At 43.7% G+C, this 26,632-nt stretch overlaps 1 protein-coding gene across 2 annotated transcripts; it reads left to right on the top strand.

The window, feature by feature from the left end:
* The first annotated feature begins 1,532 nt into the window (after positions 1 to 1,532).
* Positions 1,533 to 25,891, top strand: GPRIN2 (G protein regulated inducer of neurite outgrowth 2). Of its 2 annotated transcripts, XM_081861220.1 has the most exons (3): positions 1,533 to 1,750; positions 13,534 to 13,700; positions 22,709 to 25,891. In XM_081861220.1, the coding sequence occupies exon 3, from the start codon at positions 22,723 to 22,725 to the stop codon at positions 24,490 to 24,492; it is 1,770 nt and encodes a 589-aa protein (XP_081717346.1). In that variant the 5' UTR covers positions 1,533 to 1,750; positions 13,534 to 13,700; positions 22,709 to 22,722; the 3' UTR covers positions 24,493 to 25,891. The 2 variants fall into 2 exon arrangements, with proteins under 2 accessions (XP_081717346.1, XP_081717345.1); XM_081861219.1 differs by lacking the exon at positions 13,534 to 13,700.
* Positions 25,892 to 26,632: the final 741 nt, after the last annotated feature.

The following is a 26,632-nucleotide window of genomic DNA, read 5'->3' as shown; positions in this document are numbered from 1 at the left end:
CAGGAGTGTCCCCATGACATGCAGTTGTCATATTTTATGGTGAAGTGTGGTTTAGGAAATTTTGCTTGTAACGTGGTTTTACAAACGTTGTTAGCTGCTCTGTGTGCAGAAGAGTACAATGCAATAAAATAAATTGCCTCCACCTTCAAATTCAGTTCTGCTCTACTGTAATATTTTCTTTCCTCCCACCTATTCCCTGAGGCTGACAAGATGAGGAGGAGGACAAGAAGGTGTAACTTTCAGCATTGCTTGGGAGAGGGAACTTCAGGAGAGGCCTGCTTTTTCTCTCAGCCCTTCAAACTGCCTCTTCTGCACAAATATGAAATGGACAGGAACGCCAACATCCTTTGCAGCCAGCCACCTGGATATACTCTGAATTGACCTGATTATTATTATTATAATTATTTTGAATTGCCTTTTACATGCACCTCAAGTCAATTTACAAATATATCTAAGGCTAAGAATAGTTTTTAAAAGGGTGCAAAAAACCAGCTAAAGACAGCTGCTCATTTTGTGCTGTTTTTAAACCTAAAGCCAGTGTTTTTTTCCTTAAAAAATGTTTAGGGGTACTCTCATTTTCCTATTCATATTGAAATACTGACCCTCAATGAGGTCAGATTCACAAAATGTTTAGGGGTATACCCCTGCGTCCCCCCAGAAAAAAGCACTGCATATGGCAGAGACCTTTCCACCCGGCTGGAAAAGCTAGTTGAAACAAAAAAATGTCTTCGGCTGTTTCCAGAAAGTACGGATCGTGGGTGCCCATCGTCTTTTGACAGGGGTGCTGCCACTCTGTGAGCATGGGCGCCTGGACTGAAAGCCCTGCCACGGAGCGGGCTTCCGATATTTTAGGGACGTGAAGCAAGAGCTCTCCTGCAAAACACAGAGACCTCCTGAGAATATGAAGGACAAGGCTGTCTCTCAAGGAACACTTCTCATTATCCCTAGAGCCAGCATCAAACATTTTTCCTGCGCGAGGCGAAGCAGCAAATGCACCCCTGCCTCCTGTGACTGTGCCCATGGCAGTTATTTTGGCACCCGAGGCCGAAAACCCCACAAGCCGCCTTCCCCTTCGGTGGTGGTAAAAGGCGATAATAAAAGAACGAAGCAGCTCCTTGCCCTTGGGCGAGGCCCCAAATCAGTTCCCTGAGGCGGCCCTCTCCCTCTGCTTAACGGTAGAGCCGGCCCTGTCTGTGCCGATTCCTCCGTACACACAAACACACCCCATTTCTTCATATATATATATATATATATGCATATATACATACAAATATGTGCCCCTTTATCCTTTCCCTGACCCTTTTCTTCCTCCCTGCCTTCCTCCCTCTCTCCTCCCCTCAGCTTGCACAGGCCCAGTAATCAGATGAGGCAACCGGATTATCTCTAGTCCCTCGGCTGCCAGTCTCCATTTTGTTTCCTCACAGCCTTTGGGGTGGCAGGCACTCCCAAAGTGGCTCACCTGGAGATGTGAAGAGGGGGGAAACACACACACAACACCTCGGGCTATTTATTATTATTATTTTATTCCCCGCCCCCGCCCCCCTTCTCGCTTCGAGGGCTGTTTTGCCGCCTTCCCTCAGCCTCATCCCCTGGTGGCCGTTCCCAAAGGGAGACTTCGAGCGAGAGATCGCGCGCCATTCCGGTCCTCTCTCTCTTCGCCTAGCGAGCATCCTCATCCTTCGTGGGAATCCCCCAAGAGCTGGAGGCGTCTGCGGCCTGGATGTGAAGCCTCCGTGACTTGGAGGGAAAGGTAAGGTCTGCGGAGGCCGGCGCTCGTTTCCCTCTGCCCTCTATCCAAGAGGGAGAAACCTCGTCGGAGAAACCTCTCTCCTTTTTTTTACACACAAAGCGTGCGCATGAAAAGGGGCTGTCGAGGTTTTCCCAGGGAAACCTAGCAGTGACTGCGTAGCCATGATGGGCTTCCTTTTCCCAGCGGTGTCGGGGGGAAAAAGAGCCCCTTAAGACGCCAGTAAGGAAACTCGCTGGATTCAACTCGGATTCACAAGTGTCTTTTCTCGACCCCCCTTGCCAGATGTGTGCCAGCTTTTGCTTAACTATCCCTTTCGTCCCGTGGAGGATTTCCAAAGTTTGAGTTGTGCGTTTCAACTTGTCCCCCTCTTGTCCTCATCTTCGTCCCAGCTTAGGCCACTGTGGCGGGCGCGGGGGGGGGGGGCTGTACTTTGCACATGCTCAGAGGCACCCACGTCTGGAGCTGGGCCATGTGGCCGGAGTCAAGTCTCTGCTGTGCTTGTGTTGTATAGTGATTTTGTTTCCATTCTTTAATGTTTTAGGGATGCTCAGCTGGGGTGCTGGAGGTTATATGCTCTACCTGTTCTGTTTGTTTATTATTGATTGATTGATTTTATATACCACCCTATACTCGGGGGTCTCAGGGTGGTTCACAGAATAAGAGCAAGATATAAAACCACAAAATACATGATGAAAATAAAAATAACAACCCACTAGCCCCCCCCCAAAAAAAACACATTTTAAAAGGGCACAGGATGTTGAATTATTGCTGCTGAATGTGGTCTGTATGAAATGGGAGGGAACAAGCACTCCCCTTTTTTGCTATGAGGTCGCAACCAATAACCTTTGAATCACCCCAGAATTATAATCAAGAGATACGCTGTGCCAGGAGTGCCCACATGGCCCCATGATTGTGGGTGCCCGGGGCTGTGGGTACTGTGCAGCATGCATGGCCCTGGCACCGGAATTTGTGGGTGCCCGGCCCCTTCATGGGGAAATTTGTGGGTGCTCAGGCACCCAGGGCCTCAGGGACTTGGCACCTATGCACTGTGCAAATATTAGTGCTGTACATTTTGTGACGCCCCCTTCTGGAATAAAAATTGACACTTCCACGTTGTTTCTTCCTTAGATGGAATTCACTAAAGTTTTGGTGCTTTTTTAAAAACGGCAATCTGGAGATGGATCTCCGAGATCTTTGTATTGTTGACTTTGAATGAGACAGAGTTCTTTTGCTGGTGGGGAAATGTAGACTATGACGGCAGATACTATAGATGGGAAAATATATTGATTGTGCACTGGCAGGAGGTGTGCATTCAGTTACTGCCCTGTGTGTTTCTTTAACTAGCTTTGGCTTAATTGCTGGAACCAGGAAAAAAACAATATTGGGAGGACTCAGAAAGAGCAGCATGCATGATGCGTGAATATGTGTGAAATGCTTTTCCTTGTAAATACATGGGTCCAACAATGGGCTTTGGGGGTGTGAACTGGTTATCTGGGAGCGGGAGGAGAACCCTCTGGGTCCCAGCATTGGCTCCTCTGCTTTTAAGGGCAGTGTGGTTTGCAGAGATTTAGCAAGCAGAGCTTTCCCAGCATAGAAAACATATGGTGGGAGAGAGCATATCTGCTTAATCTGGCTGCAAGCACAGAGCTGTTAAAAATGTTGGCAACCTTACATGCAGCTTGCTCTTGAATACATTGCATGCACACACACTCGTTGCTCCAAAAAGTGCAAAACTACAAATTTTTGCAGTTTGTGTTGTGAGCACTGAACTAGATAACTGCACGAGAAAAGTCAAACACGTTTTCTTTAGGAAAATTGCACCTTTGAAATGTTAAATTATAGGAAAGAGTCGTTGCTGAATGCAACAGGCTTGTGCGTTAGGAAAACATACAGGACAACTTTCCAAAAGATACCTGTATTAGTAACCAATGAATTTTTAGGTCAAATCTACAGCTGTTTTGTGCCTAATAGGCTGAATCTACACAGATTTTTTTTTAAAATGCTGTGAAAATGCCTTTTGTAAAAGAAATGTAAAGTATATATGGAATTTGCCATTAGCTTATCAGCTCCATCTAGTGTCACATTTGTGTAATGCATTTAAAACACACTTAAAACGTTACATTTGCAGCTATATAACTGAGTCCATAATAAAGACACCCAAACTGTACTTTAACAGATAGTTAAGGAGGCATCTTGGAAGTGAAAGCCATACATAAAAGTGGAAAGAAGGCTACCATTACAACAAAATTATATGCATATTTACTCAGCTTGCACTGATGGAACATACTTATAAATTATTGCATCCAGAACTGCAACATTAGGTGCCAGTATTCAAAATCCTGTAATAAGTCAAGATTGAAGCAATATCATGCTTCCCCCACCACAATTATCATTTTTTCATACTTTTAAAAAATGCTACTTTTAATACATATATTCTACACATTTTTCTTATTTCCAGGAAATAGATATTATTTTTAAGAAGATGGTGGCAATTAGTATTCCACTGGGGATTAGAGAGGCCAGATGCAAAGAAAGACAGGACTCTCCATGCCACCTTTAATAGCAGAATTCCAGCAGATGCAGCTTAATGCTCAGAGGTGAGAAGTGCTACCAAAATTTCTCTTCTCTAAACCATTAAAGGTACAGGAGGCTTCCTCTTTTGCATTTGGGCATCCTAGTGAGGATTGTGGTGGTTATGTGGTTTCTAGATGAGTGTTTCCCAACCTTTTTTGGGCAAAGGCACACTTGTTTCATGAAAAAAATCTTGAGGCACACCACCATTAGAAAATCTTAAAAAAATTAACTCTGTGCCTATACTGACTATATATAAAGTAACTCTCTTTAATAGGAATCAAATAAACACAAAGAAAGTATTTTATAATTACTTTATTATGAAATAGTAAGTAAACAGAAATATGAAAAATTATAAAATACTTTATTCAGTGCGCAACCTGGGCCTGTTTGGCTGAACACAAAGCTGATATTCTGGCTGGAATCGAAGAAAGACACACACGTAGCTCTTCGTCAACAGCTCTCAGTCTCTCTCTGTATTTAGTTTTTATAGCAATCATGCTTGAAAAGCTCAACTCACAGAGATATGTAGTGGAAAATGGGAGCAATGTCAAAATAGCTTTGTTTGCCAGAAGGGGGAACTCCTTGGCAGTTTCCAACCAAAAACTGTCCAAAGTTAGATCAGCAAATCTTAGCTTGAAACCACGATTTTGTCTCAGTTCAGTTAGTTCCTCCTGCTCCTGTAAAGTCATGTCCTTTCCACCAACTGATGCTGAGCTATAAGGGTCCCTAACCCAGTCAAGGCATTCAGTGGAGACTGAAGAGAAATAAAATGACAACTTCCCCTCGAGAGTTTTTAAATGTTTACCTATTATCTCACACAGTGCAGCAGTGTGAACACCTTGCCATTGCTTGGTGAGTGTGAACATTTCAAGATTGCCACTTTCCACGTGTTGATGCCAGAGTTGCACCTTTGAACGGAATCCATTTATTTTATCTGTATTTGTAAGCAGGTTTTCATTTTGGCCTTGCATTCGTGTGTTCAGTTCATTCAGATGATGAAATATATCTGCCAACCTTGCACACCACTCATCACTTGCAAGCAGCTTTGCGTAATCTGACCTCTCATTTGTCAGAAACACTTGAAGTTCCTCCCGCAGCTCATACACACGAACCAAGACCTTGCCACGCGACAACCACCGGACCTCCATATGAAACAGCAAGGTTTTATGCTTCGCTCCCATCTCCTCACACAAAGCTGCAAATATGCGACTTTTCATGGGTCGTGACTTTACAAAGTTTACCATGCGCACAACATCATCCAACACATGAACTAGGTCTGCTGGTAAAGTCTTGGCTACGAGGGCCTCATGGTGTAAAAAACAATGCGTAACAATCACATCTGGATTTCTTTCCTTCACTCTGCTTACAAAGCCTTTGGTGTGCCCGACCCACCGGTTGGGAAACACTGTTCTAGATTAATCTGACAGCAGAGTACTGTAACTTTTTTATTTTCCAATGCTTCCATTATAACTTTGCTGGAATATCATTCTGGCTAATATAAGATAGATAGATAGATAGATAGATAGATAGATAGATAGATAGATGATAGATAGATGATAGATAGATGATAGATCTCTTTGTGACCCCATGGACCAGAGCACGCCAGGCACTCCTGTCTTCCACTGCCTCCTGCAGTTTGGTCAAACTCATGTTGGTAGCTTCGAGAACACTGTCCAACCATCTCATCGTCTGTCGTCCCCTTCTCCTTGTGCCCTCCATCTTTCCCAACATCAGGCTCTTTTCCAGGAAGTCTTCTCTTCTTATGAGGTGGCCAAAGTATTGGAGCCTCAGCTTCAGGATCTGTCCTTCCAGTGAGCACTCAGGGCTGATTTCCTTCAGAATGGATAGGTTTGATCTTCTTGTAGTCCATGGGACTCTGAAGTGTTTCCTCCAGCACCATAATTCAAAAGCATCAATTCTTCGGCGATCAGCTTTCTTTATGGTCCAGCTCTCACTTCCATACATCACTACTGGGAAAACCATAGCTTTAACTATACGGACATTTGTCGGCAAGGTGATGTCTCTTCTTTTTAAGATGCTGAACCTAATGTCAATTTAAACAAGAGGCTTGCTTTTAATTTTAACAATGGTATATCTCCATCTTCTCCATAATGGTGGTTAAGAGACAGGGCCGGCTCACGCATGAGTCAAGAGAACCCCCTCAAGCCCAGGATCCAGAGGGCCAGCAGATCCATTCTCCAATAAATGAATTGCCTGCTGCCGCTGCAATAGCTTTGGTGTGCTCCTTGGAGGTTGGATCTGCCACATCTTTGGCAGCACTCTCCCCCCACCCCACCTCTATAGCAGTTTCTTGGCAAATAGGAGGCTCTGCTGGTCTCCCACCCCTAGAGAAGAAATGGTGGAAGGCTGCCCTATGGGGGGTCTTCTAGGCTCTGCATCTGCCTGGCATGATTCAGAACAGGCCCCTTTCCCACCACAATGGCCTTTGATCCCCACTTCAACCATTGGGTAAGGTTGACGTGATTCCCCTTCCCCTTGTTTCTTCACTCACCCTCTTGTTCCCAATGTAGATCTTTATTCTTCCCCTTGTTCACTTACTCCTTCCTTGGCAGGGGGAAAGCACCATTTTGTGGTTTGCCTCAGGTGCCAAAATGTATTGGACTCACCCTAGTAAGGGGTAGTACATACACACTCAGCTCTTGACAGCTACACTCATTGGCTTGGATCTGTCAATAGGCCACTAACACGGCAGACTGAGCCCTCGTATTGTCTCAGATAACACTTGGTAGTGTAGTCAGCACACACATCCAACTTCCAGTCATCACGCATATGGTACTCAAGTGCACGCCTGCACCAAGTCTAAAAGTAAGGCTAAGCGATAATTTATCAATGCAGTGCTTTAGTGCACCTCCATCCTAGCAGTGCAGGAGAAGGAATTTAAAAGATTTCCCAATGCTAACACTACGAAGCTAGGCTGTGGAGCCTACGAGGGTCCTGCAGTCACCTGTGTGGACATTGTTTCTAAACTATGTGGACTGCAGGGATCAGGTGTGTGGCAAGACATATGCCACACAACATACTACAAAGCCCTAAATGCCCTACCTGCCAAATTTAATAAGTACAGCATTTAACTTACTAATTTCATACTGTAGCCATGTCCACACGAGATTTTCTAACTTCACTGGTTCAGTGAATTAGTGCCAATCCAGAAATACAGTGAAGTAATGTTTGCACATTGTGTGGGGTTTTCCACACTGACATTGGTCCCATCAACTACGGTGCTGGACTAGTGCGAATTAATATGGGCACAGCTATTGTTTAAGTAGAATCGGTGCGTCTGGATACCAGCTAAAAGCTGATCTGTGCATGCAGCAGGATCAGGGATGAATCTACAAACGGGGGGACAAAAAGTTAGGGTTCCAGGTGGAGAAATCGAAGTTAGAAACAGAATTGTTAGAACCAAAGACCAAGGTACTATCTAGAATGTATAACTTGCTGCTAAAATGGAATACACAAGACGAAATGGTTAAATCGGCTATGATAAAATGGGCACAGGACATTGGGCATAACATTATGTTTGAGGACTGGGAAAGGTTGTGGACCACTGGGCTGAACTTCACTGCATGTAATGCTCTGAAGGAAAATGTAATGAAAATGATATATAGATGGTACATGACCCCAGTTAAACTTGCCAAAATATACCATTCGTCTGATAATAAATGTTGGAAATGTAAAGAAAATGAAGGAACATTCTTTCACCTCTGGTGGACATGCCCTAAGGTGAAGGTCTTCTGGGAAATGATATATAATGAGCTGAAAAAGGTATTTAAGTATACCTTCACAAAGAAACCAGAGGCCTTCCTTCTGGGTATTGTCGGCCAGAAGGTGTTAAAGAAGGATCGAACATTTTTTATGTATGCAACAACGGCAGCAAGGATTCTCATCGCAAAAAACTGGAAAACTCAAGATCTACCCACACTGGAAGAGTGGCAGATGCAGCTGATGGACTATATGCAACTGGCCGAGATGACTGGCAGAATCCGTGATCTGGGAGAAGAGAAGATGGAGGAAGACTGGGAGAAATTCAAGATGTATCTACAAAAACATTGTAATTTGGTTGAATGTTAAGAAGGATGCTAGATTATAAAAAACTGGCCACCACTAAACTAGATTTAAATTTGATGATAAGTGAGACTAAAGAAAATATAATTTTTTTTGGAAGAAGTGCTAGATTATATTTGAATGAGTGGACATGAGATTGTAAACAAGTTGATAATTTGTTTGGAAAAAATTTTTAACGATGTAAATGGGAGCGGGAGACGTGAGGGAGTCCAAAGAAGTGATGAAATTGTTGTGATAGAAGTAAGATCGTTTATTATTTGTGCATTTATATTTAAAAACTTTAATAAATATTTATATATAAAAAAAAGAATCTACAAACGGGGGGGGCGGCGGCGCTATAAATAAATCAGAAATTAAATTGTTATAACAAAATTAAAAAAGCTATGTAAAAATCACATCAAATTTTTTTTGCTCTCCACCGCCATCTGGTGTTGCATGTTTATAACACATTCAAAATGTTGTTTGTTGACTAATGTAGCTGAGTCCCAGGTCATATAGTTTCCACCCACCTAGACTATACTATTGTGGTGGGAATATCTCTGTATATAGAAAGCTAGGGCACCAGGGAGAAGGCCAGCCTAGAACTATGCTCCATGATATGCTAGTTTTCTATGTTCAGGATGTTGGACGTTGGTGGTTCGTTTTTTTGTGGGGAAGCACTCAAATATGCAATTGCTACCTGCACTTTGAATAGCACAGTCCATTCACCATGTGATTCTGCTGCATGTGAAAATCAAGTATCAAACCCCCTTTGCTAAAAAGTCACACTTCATCTTGAAAAGTTAGTTTTAAACAGGAAAATGTTATAGTTCTAGTTCACCTTGTCCAAAAAGGAACACCTGTGACTCTTCACCAGCCTGACTCGGGTCTGCATCTAGGCCTCCCTCATTCCACTCTCCTGCTTCAGCTTCTGCCCCTGATTCTGGACTTCTATCTGCCACAGACTCTCCCAGCTCACTAAGCCATGTTACCCCTTCAACTTCTGACACCTCCTCCTCCCAGTCTTCTCTCTCTTCTCCCTCTGACCTCTCATTGTTGCCCCACCACCAATCCCCAAGCTCTGAGCCTTCTTCTCTTGGGGGTTCCCCACTGGGTTACTCTCACCATTCCTCCTTTTCATTCTAAGCACTGGACAATATCATCTGCATTCAAGTATAAGAGACTTGTACTTGAATACTTAATCAGGTTTCATAATTCAAGTTCCACAAGCCCTGCTCCACACACCCCTCAAGTGCTTTTGCCCAAGTGGAGGATGGAGAGTTTAAGTGTGTAGAAACCACTGGTGCCTGCATAGCTGGTTAGTAGCCTGTTATGAAAGTAAAAGTAACAGTCGCCTCCACTGTTCCATCCACATTTGCCTCTGGCTACCACACCCACCATTGGCATGTGGTGCCCAGAAAAGAAGCCCACAAGGAAACGTAGCCCACAGTCTGAAAAAGGTCTCCCACCTTTGCTCTAAACCATCTTCCTTAACCAATGCCAAAACTGGCATGTCACATGGATATTGAAACCAGTGATCCACAGAGCTTAAACTCAGTTATCACATGCATTTCAGACAAGGGCATCTGTTAAACTTCATTTATTTGGTATAAATGATGGGAAAATGGGGAAGAGTTTAGGAAAAGTCAGGAAGCAGGGGTGGATATAGAACAGCATGAACGGTTCCCTCACACTGGGCACTGAGCGGAAGGGGGCACTGCAACCAGGATGTTGTGCATGTGCCGAGCATAAGGCAATAGGCGGGGAGCGCATCAAATTTTATCCTCACACAGGGTGCCACTGAAGTTTGAAAGAAGGCTGAGGTTGAACCAGTTCTCCAGTTGGAGGTCTGTCTCACTTATTATTTTGAGAACAAAGGCTACACAATAAAATTGGATTGGTTTTATATAAGTTGAACACATGCTGCCCCCTCCCCTCAAAGAATCCTAACAGTTGTTGTTGGATTCTGACAGATATCCCTTAGAAGTACAATTTCCACAGGTTCGTTTGAAGAAGGGTTAATGATAAACCAGTTTTAAGTCTCCAGTGTAGATTTATTAGCCTTTCCATTAAGTCTCTGTCAGTTCTCTCCTCCTTAATAGATGGTACCTATTCTTGCCATTTCATGTTAGCACAGCAAAATGGCTGGGCAGTGCATGCCAAAACCCCTTTGTGCAGGTTGGGGTGTGTGTGTGTGTGTGTGTGTGTGGATTGGGCAGAGGTGTCCTCACAGTTTCTACCTGCAAAGCAACGCCGGTGTCACTCTGCTGGCCTGGAGTTCCCAGTGGGACCACTACTGGCAGCAGCCCATAGAAAACCCCCAAACAGGTGCAGGAGGGGGTTGCAGCAGCCCAGAGTGTGCTGGATCCTGAGCTGGCCCCACTGGCATTGTGAGATGTCATTGGGCCTGATCTGGGTCTGGTCATTGCACCAACTCCATGCTCCACCCCACCCACGGGCACCCTCCACCCCAACCAGCATGATTGGCAGGGCTATGGACGCAGTGGTGCCCTCCCTGCTCTCTGGCCAGGGTTTAGGCTGCAGCTTTAGCCTTGTCGTACAAAAGTATAGACTTAACACAAGAAGTAAAAAATCAGATATATCATATAACTTAATTCTACTTCACCAGTACTGGCACAGTTGTGAATCCAATTTAAGAATGTGAGAAGAGACCTTTTATACAGTTGTAGTCACAGCCCCTTTTCATTGTAGCTATGGAACACCACTTCATATTCCTTGGACAGCAGCTGGTGTCAATTTAATTTACACTCAGCCTGTTCCTGTTCCACTTTTCTAACTGCACAAGGGATTAACTAGACAACTTCACAAAAAGATTACAGTTTGATGAAGAGGTCTTTCATGTGGCTGCAGGTGTTCCTCTTCAACGGCACACTAGCAGGTCTCTCTTTTTTGAAACAACAACAACCCAAGTGCGTGCACATTCAGACTTTATTGATCTCGATGCTAAGCAACACCGAAGCTCTTCTTTATCTACAGTTTCCCTTCCTACCTAAACTCTTTTTCAATCGGCAGTTTTAATGTTCACAAGCAGTAGTAGTGCCAGGTGAATAGATGTGGGGGAAATGACATTTCTCACTACCACAGCCACCACCTCTATCCAACCAATGCTACTCAGTGCTCCCTGCATAGCTGGCACTTTGATTTAATTCTTAGTTCTCTACAGCAAGCCAGGACCCACAGCTTCGCTTCTACCTCCCTGCATGATTACAAACAATGGATAGCAGAGTTTTTTTCATTATTGCTGTTAGGTCATGACGCTTAACATTCTATATTGGTGCAACTGACTTTCTGGAGGTATAGGCTGCTTGAAATATCTCTTAAGATCCCATGCCTGTGGTCCACTTCTGTGTCCCGTTCTTACAGGGCTAGTGAAAGTTGGCAGTGTTTTGTTTTTTGTTTTGCTCTGACGCTAGAAGTTGGTTTTGCCAGCTGGCTTTTCCCTTTCCATTGAGGCAGCATCAGCAGTCAGTTATAGCCCTTAAACTTCATTTCTTTCTTGTGCAGTGGACTTCCTTAGGGTGGCAAGGAGCAGGGTGGCGCTGTGGGTTAAACCACAGAGCCTAGGACTTGCTGATCAGAAGGTCGGCAGTTCAAATCCCCATGACGAGGTGAGCTCCCGTTGCTCGGTCCCTGCTCATGCCAACCTAGCAGTTTGAAAGCAGATCAAAGTGCAAGTAGATAAATAGGTACCGCTCCGGTGGGAAGGTAAATGGTGTTTCCGTGTGCTGCTCTGGTTTGCCAGAAGCGGCTTAGTCATGCTGGCCACATGACCCGGAAGCTGTCTGCGGACAAATGCAGGCTCCCTCGGCCTATAGAGCGAGATGGGCGCGCAACCCCAGAGTTGGTCACGACTGGACCTAATGGTCAGGGGTCCCTTTACCTTTACCTTTATACCCCATTCAAAGGGCTTCTTGTTAGCAGACCTCCCCCCTCACCTGCCACCACCAATTCTTTACTTCCTATAGCATCTACAATGTGTTTTACAGAGTAGCATAAACAGAAGGGAGGGGCACTGAGGTATCCGCAGTCTAATATTTCACAATGGGGTGACAAGGGTGGGGTGGGGATTTGAAAACATCAGGGCTAAGGGGAGCAATATGCCCAAATTCATTTGACTTGGAGTGAAATATTAGACAACAGTTAGATGGAGCATCATCCAGAGAAGCAGTTTGTCTCCTAGCTTGTGTTGACTTTTACAATTGTCATTGAAGTTGAGTTAGGCTGTCCAAAGCACAGTATGCTCCACACGCAATGATTATTGCATGAGTATCCTGGCTGGATGTTTATACTGCTTACCCCAGGGTCCCTAACTTTTTGGAGCCCAGGGGAAACATACACAAATCTAATAAACTGACATGGACACCAGAATATACCCATTTCACAGAAGAAAAGCTGGTGCTGCTCAGTCATAAAAAAGAGAAACCAAGCAAAACACAAGTATCTCAGACCAAATGAAACATTAAAAAAATATATCAGGCAACACCCAACAATGACACACACCCCCTGCCAAAAAAAACCCCCCATGAAAAATAAAAAATATTGGGCAAGGGCCTTGGTGAGCACCAAGGTGTGTGTGTGAAGGCACTATGGTGCCCGTGGATGCCACGTTGGAGACACTAGGATCACTCAATTAGACCATACACACGGTCCTATGCAAGCCCCTCCCCCCTCCTTTAATCGCAACCATTTAGTACCAGTCATCTGCAGTTATGACCCTTCTTGAAAGAAATATGAATCGGTAGCGGCCAATCTGGTGAGATGGAGCCCATGCAGCCCTGCTATCACACTGCCTCCCTAGTGTGAATTGCCTGGTTAGTTTTCTGCTGCAGTTCTCAAGTTGGATCAAAGCTGGCTTGGGGAAAATGCATCAAACAGCAGTATTTCACGAGAAACCACAGGCTATCTTCATTCTGGGTAATGTATGTACACAGATGCAAAAACCAGTGATGGGAGCACATTGCAACCAGAGCAAATGGTAATTGGATGCAGACTTGTATAGGATTGCATTGTTTTAAAAAAGGAAAAGTACCCTTTAGATAGAGATCTAAAAATAAGCAAAACCCTGGCATCAACACCTTGAAGAGGGGATTAACTCAGTTAACTTTTGTTTCTTTCTCACTCTCAAGGCTTCCAAAAGAATAAATGACCACCTGTCAATATTTGTGTTCCAAAGCTTTCAGCATAATCTGTGAAGATTAATCCTATCAGAAGTTGCCTCAAGCACAGCAAGTGCTGTATAAAAAGCTCCCTTTGCTCTCAGAATATTTAATCATATGGCAACAGAGGATATAAGGTCAGTCAACCTTTCCCCACATCTTAAACTTATCTGTTCTTCTGAAATTACAGTATATTAAACTTGATCTAAACTTCCAGATTATTCAGCAAGAAGCCCAGGTAAAGTTTTGAAAGAACCGCCAAGAAAACTTATTGGCCTAGTAATTACTAGGGTAGCTTTAGTCTTATTTTCTTTATTTATAGTATTTGTACCTCACTCTTCATCCAAAAAGGATCCCAGTGTGGGTTACATAAAATCAAAACAAAACATTTTGCCTTTCGAAAAAAATAAACCAATAATTGACTCATAATACTCATCTTCAAAATATTGAGAATCTTACCACAAGTAAACAGCTTTTTTCCTTTTCCTTTTTTAGTACAGGTGCTAAATTTATGCAACAAAGTGTCCGAACATAAAAGAGGGCTATCACAGATTAAGGAGCCATTTACCCCATTAGATTCAATGGCACATTTACATCCACCAGCAAATACTTCCTTTGGTTTCAAGGTTCTGAAAATTGAGGTGCACATTAAATTTGATGGCACATTAGACTTGAGTGAATACGGTATTTTTATTAGGTCATTCTGAATCCCCAAAGGTTCTGATAAATGAAAACTGAGGCTTGATATTTGTAAGCGTCTGCTCACTGTCTGTTCTTTAATTAACAACTTTCCCACAGCCTTCCCAGTCATCAAAATGTAGATATCCTCGAACATGCACCAATAACTCCTCTAAAAGTAGAATTTGCCAAGCATGGTAGATTTGTGTTTATAAATGGGACTTTGTGCCCTCCACCCCTGGCTGTTCATCCTGTATTCCAACAAGAATGCTTGTTTAGGCTAGAAAAAATGGCCTGCATTCTCATTCTGAATGCTCCATTCCTCAGTTTGTGAGCAGAAAGAGCGGTATATAAATTTAATAAATAAAATAAAATATGGTTGATTTGGGGGGGGGGAGTGTTATTGGGTTGTTGTTGTTTATTTTGATCATATATATTGTGGTTTTATATTTTGATTTTGTTCTGTGAACTGCCCTGAGACCTCTGGGTATAAAAAGGTAAAGGGACCCTTGACCATTAGGTCCAGTCGCAGACGACTCTGGGGTTGCGGCGCTCAGCTCGCTTTACTGGCCAAGGAAGCCGGTGTTTGTCTGCAGACAGCTTCCGGGTCATGTGGCCAGCATGACTAAGCCGCTTCTGGCAAACCAGAGCGGTGCACGGAAATGCCGTTTACCTTCCCGCCAGAGTGGTACCTATTTATCTACTTGCATTTTGACATGCTTTTGAACTGCTAGGCTGGCAGGAGCTGGGACCGAGCAATGGGAGCTCACCCCGTTGCGGGGATTCGAACCTTCTGATCGGCAAGCCCTAGGTTCAGTGGTTTAGACCCCAGCGCCACCCGCATCCTCTGGTTATAGAGTGGTATATAAATTCAGTAAGTAATAAATAAAATAATAAAATAAAGAGCTCTTCAGAGGATTTAAGTAATACAACATACATTTAAAAGGAGAGGAATCTCCATTAATCATGCCCATGATTTGGGAAACTGTTGGAATTCTAGTTCAAACCATAATGGCTGAAACCCTTTCGTGTTTTGTTTTGTTATGTTTATTTACAATGACCCTCATTGCATAATTGACTTTTTCCAAAACTTCCTTCTCACTTTGCATAATATGGCAAGATTAGCTAATACATGTATTTTAACAGCTTCATGTGGTGTGATATAATACAGTCACATTATGTTTACAGAATTATAGCGTTGGAAGAGAATGCAGGCAATCTTTTACCCAGTGTGGGGCTCAAACCCACAACCCTGAGATTAAGTCTCATGCTCTACCGAAGGAAACTCTTATATGCATGTTATACCCAGTTTACAGTCTCTTACACAGTATGATATGCAGGGACAAGAAGGAAGCATGTGTTAAATCAAATTGGTTAAATCAAACAGAGATGCCCAGATGTAGCAAAAACTTTAGGCCAAAGTCTCTCTTCCCTTTTTTCAAGACTAGAGGTCTTGGTTAACAGTTTTGTTTAAGAAATCGAACACATAACCCATATTTTAACAATTATAGCAGAGCTTTTCAAACTTTTTATATTGAGGACACACTTTTTAGACATGCATCATTTCGCGACACAGTAATTCAGTTTTACTAGCAAACTGGGAGGGCAGCCTCGGGGGGAGCACAGGGAGCGTTCGTGCGACACACCTACACATTGTAACCAAAACACTAACGTGTCACGACACACCGTTTGGAAAGTTCTGAATTACAGCCTTTATACCTGTCTAGTGTGATGGATGTGGCTGGGTTTTCAGAGGTGAAAGTCAGGTCAGGTTCATCAGTCACCTTTAACTGGTTTTTTTCTGGGGGGGGGGCAGAATCAGTGTGCTGTGTTATGAAAATTACGGGGCCAAGTCTGGGCCCTTGATGACCTGTCCGATAACCCAGCCCTGCCCAAAACGGCCTCAATATCTGTCAATGGGAAAAAATTAACCAAGTGCAAATGTTCTCAGCTGCTCTCCAGCCTTTCAGCAGCCCACCTGAATGGAGCTTGTGGACCACAATTTGGGAACCTCCAGTTTAAAGCTTGTTTTTCTGTTTTAAAAAAACAAGTATGCAAGCTCTGAAATAGGATACGGGCAAATATTCTTGCTGACCTACATTTAAACACACATTGCCTTTGGTTTATTTGCTCGAACAAGATTATTTCAAGTGCAGCTAGAAGTAAGAGGAAGGTCAGTCTGAGCATTAAATAAAACCTAGCGCAGTGATTTGATTAGTAGCAATTTACCATCTGGAAGGAAGGACATTTTAAAGGCAGCTGCATTTGGAGACAAAATTGCAGGTCATTTTTGTTTTTCATTTTTAAATTAGAGAAACTATATTACCTGTCAGGAAAACAAAACACTTGAGTAATCCTTTCGGTTACGTGTACGAAATCCTCAGGATTAGCCACGCCACCTGACACATCAGGAGCAGGGAAGGAGAAATGATGGCTGATTCCCATATGCTGATATGCAGCTGGCAATAGCTGATGAAACAAAACAAAAACTCAAATAGTTTTTTGTGCGTGTCGTGTTGCCCAAATCTCATTATGAACACGGAAGGATGAAATTATTGTATTAGTTTGTGGCAGGAGCAGGAGGGGAATTTATCTTTAATTTTAGTCAGAGATCACCCCTCCCCACCCTCCAGCCTTGTCTTAATGCGCTGTATAAACATAACATTCCAAGAAAGATATTGGGAATGCTTTGCAAACACAAATTAAACCTTGGGGTGGATGGGTGGGAAATCTTATCCCCTTATTGTGATTAAGTAAAGAGAATCACAATTAGATTAAGGAGCCTTCGAAGTCGTACACATGTGGCTCTCAACTTATACTGGGGTTACCTTCCGGAGATGGCACCTGGAGCCAAAATTGTGTACAGTCAAAGTGCATTGGGTTCAGTGGCAGCCCGGACACTGAGACCCAGCGCCGAGGGCCTTCTGGCAGTTCCCTCATTGCGAGAAGTGAGGTTACAGGGAACCAGGCGAGGGCCTTCTCAGTAGTGGAATGCCCTCCCATCAGATGTCAAGGAAATAAGCAGCTATCCTATTTTTAAAAGACATCCGAAAGCAGCCCTGTTTAGGGAAGTTTTTAATATTTAATGCTTTATTGTTTTTAACACTTGATTGGGAGCCACCCAGAGTGGCTGGGAAAACTCAGCCAGATGGGAGGGGTATAAATAATAATTTATTATTATTATTATTATTATTATTATTATTATTATTATTATTTAGGATTGCCAAAGTTTCTTCCTCCAGGTACCTTCCCCCCTTTCCAATTTCTTTTGCCAAGTGCAAATAGCTGAATGTGCGCAAGTTAAATGCCCACAAGGTGCAAGTTACCTGTAGTGAAGTACTGATCAGTTTTAAAATAGACTAAATTTCTGTTTTATTATTCAGATTTTTGTGGGGAAGGAGGCATGTTTCATAATTTTTAAATTGAGGGCTTGAAATGATATTGTTGATGGTTTATGCCTTCTCAGTAATTTGTCCAGACTGTAAATATGCTGCATAGAAGTCTGGACAAGCTATTAAATTACAAGGCCTAGCCTGGTAGGTAATTGGCTTTTGACAGCACTGGGGTGTGACTTACCCCCTATTTCCTGCACGTACAATTTGTGACCTACAGAAACTGAACGGAATCACCACCCAATGGACTTCATGGCTCTTCTCTCCCTCCCCACCCCCTTTGTAGTTTCTAGAAAACTCCATACATGTCGAGCAGACATTTCTTATTTTCAGGTCCAGAGCACAAGAAATACTTGGCCCCCCCCCCCAATACTTGTGTTGGAAGAGATGGTTTGCTACCGCAATGTATTATTTAGGTAGTGGTGAAACTGATGTTTTGCATAATCGAGAGATTTTGGTGCAGTTCACAAATTATGGGTTCTTTTGCACACTTCTTTCTTCACAAGCAATGCTTCCCAGAAGTTGCTGGTTGTAATCAGGGTGTCCGTAATGAGCTTACGAACAGATAAGAACCTAGATACAGCAGCCTTCTACGAGAGTCAATCTTATAAGTAAATTAAAATCACACTGCCCTTCTTGGTGTAAAACGAGGCATGTGGTTGCCTTGGTGTTAAAAGTAGAGCTCCTTGCCCTCTATTATTTCTGCACAGGCTTCTATCTCTTGGACACTGCTGTTATAAAGTCAGTAACGATTACCAGGAGGAGGTCTCAGTAGTCTCCTTAGATGTGGCAGGCAAATAGGTTCCTGTGAATCCTCTGTGGATGCTGAAAATGGTACTACAGTGGTACCTCGGGTTAAGTACTTAATTCGTTCCGGAGGTCCGTTCTTAACCTGAAACTGTTCTTAACCTGAAGCACCACTTTAGCTAATGGGGCCTCCTGCTGCCGCCACGCCGCCGGAGCACAATTTCTGTTCTCATCCTGAAGCAAAGTTCTTAACCTGAAGCACTATTTCTGGGTTAGCGGAGTCTGTAACCTGAAGCATATGTAACCCGAGGTACCACTGTACTGGTTTCTTGACTTCTAGCAGGCTTTGCCCACCATTTTGTTTACCTGAGTTTCCCACACTTTTTCAGTTCATATGGAATGGGGAAATTTTATTTCCAATTGGTTGAAATTTGGAGGGCTTCCCAGCATTTAAAGCCACAATCTTCTACCAGTTGCTTGGGGCAGTTAAGTGGTACTCACTCCCAAACCCCACAGGAGAACTTGAGCTAATGGGATCATTTTGTTGGATGGAGCCCAGAAGCTTTGGCATAGAGTTTGATGGGAAACCAGATTTCAGAGCTCAAGTGTTTCTGCTTGTGGGTGTCAGGGGTGCTTCTCAGCAAAAGCAATGCACATGGCAGATAGTTAACGATTTATTGTCAAAGATAAGACTTGCAGTCGCTTCTGCAGCTTTGGATATCTACACACACCAATGCCCATCTCAATCCTGATTTTCCTGGGACATCCTGGAATTACAGAAGCCATCCCAGCTTCTGATTTGATCCCATAATGTCCCATTTCCCCCCTCTGGCGCTGCTGCCACTGAGCTTGAGGAGGAGGATGAGCCAGCGCTTGCAGTGGTGCTGTGCTCTCACACGAGTGTGGCGCCAAAAGACATTCTCATCCGAGGAATGTTGGAGGGTATGTAGTCTTATGGCTAGACAGCTATTCCCAGGTCCATGCTCTATGGAGCAGTTGCAGCAACTGGGGACCACTCCCCCTCCTCTGGTTTATATACCTTCCCCCAATGGGCTGCACGCATGTAGCCGGAGACTAAGCCTACATGGAAGCTTCCTCTGCTCTTCCCCCTTCAGTTCTCTCTTGGCTCTGGGAGGCAGTGGTGCAGGGGAGGGTGAGGAAGCACCTAGCCCTTCACTTGTGTGCCTGTCTCTTCTTCCTCCAGCCCTGACATGTCCCATGCTTCTGATTCTTGCCTCTTGGCTGGTATAGACTCCCCACAAACCATTGCCCCCCTCTAGTGAGTCAGACTCCGGCTCCCTTTCCCCCCATGGCACACTTGTCAGTGTCCTCCTGCCAGTCCCTGCCAGTGGGGCTCCCAAGACTAAAAGAAACTCATGCTTAGAGAAAAATAACTTTAGAGAAGCCATTTGTGGGGTGGGAATAGTAAACCCTCCTACCTTTCCAGAATAAAGCAACAACACTTGCAGTAAGTTACTTGAACTTGGGACGAGGGGGAACTCTTGAGACCTGCTAAGCTCTGTCCTAAATATCTGTACCAGCCTCTGACCTCTTGCCTATTTTACTTCTGTGGTGCCATGCAATATACAGAGGGAACTACTATCCTATAGGGATGGCCATGGAGATTCTGCACAAAGGCCAGTCTATCTGCTTGGGAGGTAAGACTAAGGAACGCAGAGAACAAAGTAACTCTCCCTTTGTGCAACCAGCTCTCCAATGTCTGTAGCCTGTTGGCCTGACTTTGCACGTATTCAAAAAGCAACGACTTTGCAGTTTGATCAATCTGCTGTTCTTACAGGCTGAACCTCAAAAGATTAGCAATGTGTTGTTGTTTTTTATGTGCATCTCTCAAATGCTTTGTGGGTTGTTTGTACTTATTGTTGTACATACACTCTGTTTCAAAAATAAAACAGGCTGTTAATTTTTTAAAAATCACATATGAATTCAAATATGTACAGGTGTGGCGTATTCAGGTCTTGTTTGAATGCAGGAAAAGTGGATTAACAGCTGAAAAACGCTCAGATGTGGGCAAGCCCAAAGCCTTCTCTACCAAAGCCAGCTTCTAAACTGGGTGTGAAATGCATCAGGATGGATGAATTGTCCTAGTGAATAGGATAGGGAACCAGGGAAGAGGGCCTTATTTGCATATGTGGACCTGAGTGGAAACTATCTACAGTTTCCCCCTGCTGGCCCAGGGTGAGAACTTCAGTTCATAACAAGGGCCTTCTCGGCAGTGGCGCCTTCCCTGTGGAATGCTCTCCCACCAGATGTCAAGGGGATAAATAACTATACAACTTTTAGAAGGCATCTGAAGGCATCCCTGTATGGGAAGTTTTGAATGTTTGATGTTTTATTGTGTTTTTGTATGTGTTGGAAGCTGCACAGAGTGGCTGGGGCAACCCAGCCAGATTGGCAGCATATTATTATTATTATTATTATTATTATTATTATTATTATTATTATTTAGCATGGAGGGGGATGCTGAGTAGAGGAGAAGCTGAAGCAAGGAAGGCAGGGTGGGAGGAAGAGAAGGCAAGGAGAAGATGGGTGTCTATTACCCTTTCTGGCATCACCACCCAACACTTTGGCCTATCTATGAAATTTCCTGAGCCTTTACACAACGAGGGCGAAGAATGGATGGTGGCCTGTCAGGTGCTGCTGGTCTACAGTTCTCCCCATCCCTCTCTATTGGCCATGCTAGAATGAAGTTGATACTGGAGTCGGAGTTGAACACCTGGAAGCCGGACTAGCAGGTTCCAATCCCTGCTATACACTTTATAAAGTATACAGCAAATTTATTTCTTAAAAATAAAAAAGGGTTTTTTATTGGTTTCTGCTGTCTGGATATTGTTTTTGTTCCAGTGTGTTTAATCTTTTATGTTAAGATGGAAAACTTGGCTCTTAATCTGAAGTGTCAGTCAAATACAACTTTTAGTTTAATTCTTTAAAGATGAACTTTGCCAGTGCTTACTCTTGAATAAAAGATTAGCACTGGTGCATTGCTAGGCTTTTCTAAGCTCTTTGTCGACAGCAACACATGCTCTAAAAAATCTCCTTCCAATTCTCCATAATTTAATTAAATCCTTATGTATTTCATCTACCTACTTTCCATTTTCCAAATTGCAATTCAGACCCTGCAGGTTATTCAAAGTTCCTTTAAAAAAAATAACATTTTTTTTTACAAGATTGTCCAGGGATTTCAGTAATTTGCCACCAGATCAACATCAGCAATCAAAACAGAAAATCTAATAATAATTCAGATTCTATATTTACTAGTACATTAAATAGGTCACTGCTTTAATCATAACTCATAAAGTAGCACACATGCATTTGTTGGTTTCAAGCAAAGCAGTTCAGTGCAATTAGCAAACGCATTTCAGATCCGCTTCTGAAGCTAAGCCAAAAATAGTGGATGTTAATTCCATTTCTATCCTAATCCTTCTTCTGCTTGTCTAATGTTTTGGTACTCATAAGTCATAACATGTCCACTTCAAATTGCATGTTTCCTGTTTGCTGTGCCCAAATACAGATTTGTTGCAGATTTCCAAACATAAGTACCATATTAAGAGTGAATTCAATGTTAATATTATTTTTTTTGCTTGGAAACTGATTTCATAACACTGTGATTGGTTGTGAACCTGTCAGCCGTGGAACTAAATGTAGTCTCCACACAGGCGTGCACACACACATACACACACGTTTAATCTTACTCCTAAGTGAATATTCTCCTATCATGTTGCCTCCATGGCAGGAAAGTTCCACCTTAATAAATTTAAGGGATTATATCCTACCTTTTGACTTAGAAAGCTGTCAGGGTGGCTTTCAGACTAATTTGTAACCATCAAAAAAGCAGCTGAAAACAAACAACAAAATTAAAAACAGCTGAACACTAAAATATAATTAAAAACCTGAAAAAACAGGTGGGTTTTTGCTGGCATCTAAAAAGAAAAGTCTCTTGCAAAATAGAAGCTTTTGACTTGTTAAAATGCCAAATAAGTAGCAGGGATTACGACATATGTGAGCTGTAGTATGGTTGCATATACACTATACATTTAAATACACCATACATCTATGGTTGCATATACACTATACATATATGGTTGTATATACACTATACATTACATTTTCCACACCTCCCACAAAATCCTAGGAACAGTGGTTTGCCCCTCTCATATCATCCTCAATGAACTATAGTTCCCAGGACTATTTGGACGGGGGATGTGAGTATATGCACGGCCTTGGTTATGACTTTATTTTAGAACCTGCACAAAGCTGTTTTAACATGTGAGCTGCTTTTAATTGTCTCTTTTTCCCCTCTCTTGCCCTAGAACTCTCCTGTGCCATGGAAACAAACAGCCACCAACTCCACCCCCATCAGGAAACCTTGAACTCTGTTTGCCACAGCACTCTCAACCTGAACTATCACCCTCTCTCAAAGAGCTCCACAAATCTGGCCGGCGTTGGGCGAGTGGGTTCTGAGGAGGGACACAACAGCAGGCAGGAGCTGCGAAAGAGCCTCAGCAGCTCTGCCTGCCAAGCCCAGGCGAGGGAGAACGACCTGGGAAGCACACCTAGCTCTGCATGGTCTTCAACCTGCTCGGAAATTGCATCCACTCTCCGAACTATGAGCAGCCTGTCTCCAAGCGACAGCGTGCAGAGCACCACCAAAAGCACAAACCACTTCCTGGGTGTGGAGCAACCCCCAGCGTCCGCGGGAGGGGTTGGCCCTAGGACACACACCAAGAGCAGTACCGCTGAGGATGTGTCTGCAACCTGTGATGCAAATCCTCAGCAGGTGAGCACGATGGAAGCACTGGGAGCTGCTGTCCAGAGAAGCCTTTCTGACCTAACGTGCAGCTGTAAGCAGCAGAGCTCCACTCCCCACATGGAGACAAGTGCCACATACTCTGCTATGCCCTCCAGCAGCAGTTACGGGGCTGCGGCAGGCAGCGTAGCATTCCCAAGACCAAGATATGGATCAGACACATGTGAAAATGCCCCCAGTTTTCAAAGTCACATGAGCCGGGCCCCAAGTTTGCCTAGAGACCAAGATGTGCCCACTAGCGTCTTTGACAATGGTGCTATATCGCAAAACGTGAACGTTTTTGCGGACCCTGGAGCGTATCACTCAGCTGTTCTTGGGCCGCATATGCCTGGAGACCACTTCTCAAACAGGGCTATGTACGCCCAGGGTGGAATTGTGTATAGCAACTTTGCAGCTGGCATGTACCCACCTGGCATGGTGGCCATCCATAATAGTACTGCTCTTCCTTACGGCATGAGGCCGGAGTCTTCGATGAAGATGGAGGGCACCGTCCCGGCCTATTGCCATTCTTTGCCCATCCCTTCCGTTCAGTTCATCCCACGGTTGGTCTGCTCAGTTAGTGAATCGGGGAAAGGACAAGTGACCCCCGGGTATTGCCAGTCCTTGCCGGCTGCTGAAACGGCAACGCTTCCAAAGCTCGTGTCGTCCGTGAGTGAGTCGGGCCTGGATGCAAAGCGTATCCTGCGCTGCTGCAGTGTGCGTGGGGAGCACATGATGCACATGCAGCCTTGCGTGCAACCGAGCAGGGCCCAAGAGGAAATGAAGGCGACGTACGTGGTGTTGAATAGCCACCAGGACGGCGTCAACACTGTCCTGAAGACCAAGGACACAGGGACAATGACCTCCATGAATGACCTTACCCGGGGATTGCAGCCCCTTCTCGAGTGCAGAGATGCAGAGGTACAAACCATCCCAACGAAGGAATGTAAATCTGCAGCAACGAGCCCCTCGGTCGCAGCAGAAGGCCACCCTCACGTGTTCCCAGAGGTTAATCTGGAGCCCGAGGCAGAGGGAGAGAAGTCTCCGGTGCGGGAGGTGAGGTGGGACGATGAAGGCATGACATGGGAAGTTTACGGTGCAGCTGTAGACCCCGAGGTCCTTGGCTTGGCCATCCAGAAGCACCTTGAAATTCAGATAGAACAGTTTCAGACTGAACCGGAAGAGATCTCTAGGAAAAGTACTGAGGAGCTGCCGGCTAAACAGGAAAAGAAAACCTCTTTCAGAACAATGATGCATTGCCTAAGAAATCCAGGCTGCTGTGCCCGTTCCAGCACAGCAGTGGAATAAACTTTCACAGCAGACTGCAAGACTGGCTTGTTTTTTTAAAAAATAGTTGCAGATAAACACGGGTATACAATATGGAGTCCCTTTGGAATCAAACTGGAAACTGTGAGCTGGTCTAAAATAGAACTCTGCAAGGCAGAGGCTCCAGGGACAGTTTTTAGTACATATATCCCTGATCTACATGTTACTCAGAATGAAGTAGTAGAATTTTGGACTGTTTCGTTTCAGATTACAGGTGGGGTTGGGCTCTTGTTTTTGAATGCTCTTCCACATGAATAAACCCTAACAACATGCATTGAACTAGCTCATGAGAGAGAGAGAACTGTGTTAAATCTTCCTCCCCACTGTGCTAGTTTGCTACACTTAAAGAGTGTTTTTGAGGATGTGTGTATTGTTTTTAGGGGGAGGGCACTCAGTTTAATCAGTTGTCTTAAAGCTATGGACTCATGTCTTCCTGACCCCTTCCTTGCTGCATAGTTTAAATATGCTTTAAGTGAAATAAACAAATAAAATACTATTATTCCTCAACCTGTAGCCTAAGTGCTACAGAATTATATAAATTGTTAAAATATATTATTCTCTTCCTCTACCCTCAGCTTGAAGAGGTCAAGAATTGTACCACTTTATTTTGAGTAATCTGTAGATCTATTAAAAGAAAAAGAAAGCCCAAATACCTGCATTTTATATATGGTATTGCTTTATCCAGGTGATCTAGCTCTGAATAATACTTCAAGCAAATACTATGTTTTTCTGAACGACGGCTCGAAGCACATCACTGTATTTCCCTGTACATGTATGAATTGTAAGAACCTTTTAAAAACCATGTATAGAGAGAAAATACTGATTTAGTGTTAAACTTTGGTCCCTGCATTTGTCTTACTGCAACATTGTGCAGGTAGTTTTAAATACTAGAATTCCATTTTATACTTTTTACACAGATGGCATGTAGTAATTTATGAAAGCACATAATTGCGTACACTCCTTGTTACTAGATAGCTTATTGAATTACAATGCTGTGTACAATAAAACCTGTGACTTCAGTGCAATTAGTCTTTCCTCTAGACCGGATGCATTGCAGATCATTGCACAGCTCTTTGCAGAACATCACATCCAGTTTCTTTAGCCATGAGGAATTGCATCCTAAATACACAGGGGAGTCGGTGCTTACACTGTTACCAAGGCACAACTGTACCAGTGTTCCCAGAGAAGAGTCACAAATGCCTGGTTTACTATGAATTTTAATCTCAGGTTAACCTGTCATTATGCAACATGGCTACTTTTGTTTTCCTGGCATTAAATGTAATTGTTCTCTTGAGCTGATGTCCACCAGACTGAAACAGGTGGCAGTTGATGAGGAAAGCCAGCAAGGCAATGAGCTCAGTGCCTGCTAATTGGGAAAAGTAAATAAAACAGATGTTTCCTTATTTTGCATATTGCAGGTCATTTGGTTATTAATTGTGTTGCTCTTGCGTGTACAGCAGAGTTTCTCCAGGGGTGTTCCTGCTGCTTTTTGAAAAGAATTAAAGCATAAAGGGTTTTCAAGGGGGGATTTAGGAAGTCAAAAAACCCACCCAGACACTCATCTATGTGCTGGCTGCATTTGTACATAACGCTAAACCATGGTTTATGAGGGTGAGCCTCAGACATGCCTGCTTCCATTACACACACCCCGGCCTAAGGTTGGCAGTGGGGAAGAATGGGGGTGCGGAGACCTTTACCTCCATTTTTGACTAACCGCAAGATAAAGCTATGTCTGAAACTAGACAGACTGTGGTTTAGTCATAACTATGGTTTACTACAATGCACTAACGCCCAACTGTGGTTTATAAAGCTGGCCAAAGTTAAGATTAACCACAATTTAGGGTTCAGACATAACCCTAAGCTATGGCTAAATTGGAAGCTTTCCATCTCTTCATGGCCCTCCCAGAAGGAGGGAATACACGAGCCTGAATTTTGCACAGGCTCACTGTCATACCACCAAGCCATGGCTACCTAAATGTTGAAAATAGCAGATACTTTTTAAAGCCCCGTCCCATAAAAACATGGCTCTGTTTATGCATTTCTGAAGCCTAAGGATGGCCTTTTAGAAAAAAATAAATGTTCTGAACTGGGATGCTTACTGGATTAATACTGTCTTTTTCAG

This window comes from Podarcis erhardii (assembly GCF_964252035.2).
Source record: "Podarcis erhardii genome assembly, chromosome: 5".
Lineage (NCBI taxonomy): Eukaryota > Metazoa > Chordata > Lepidosauria > Squamata > Lacertidae > Podarcis > Podarcis erhardii.
This window is presented reverse-complemented; position numbering and strand designations above follow the sequence as displayed.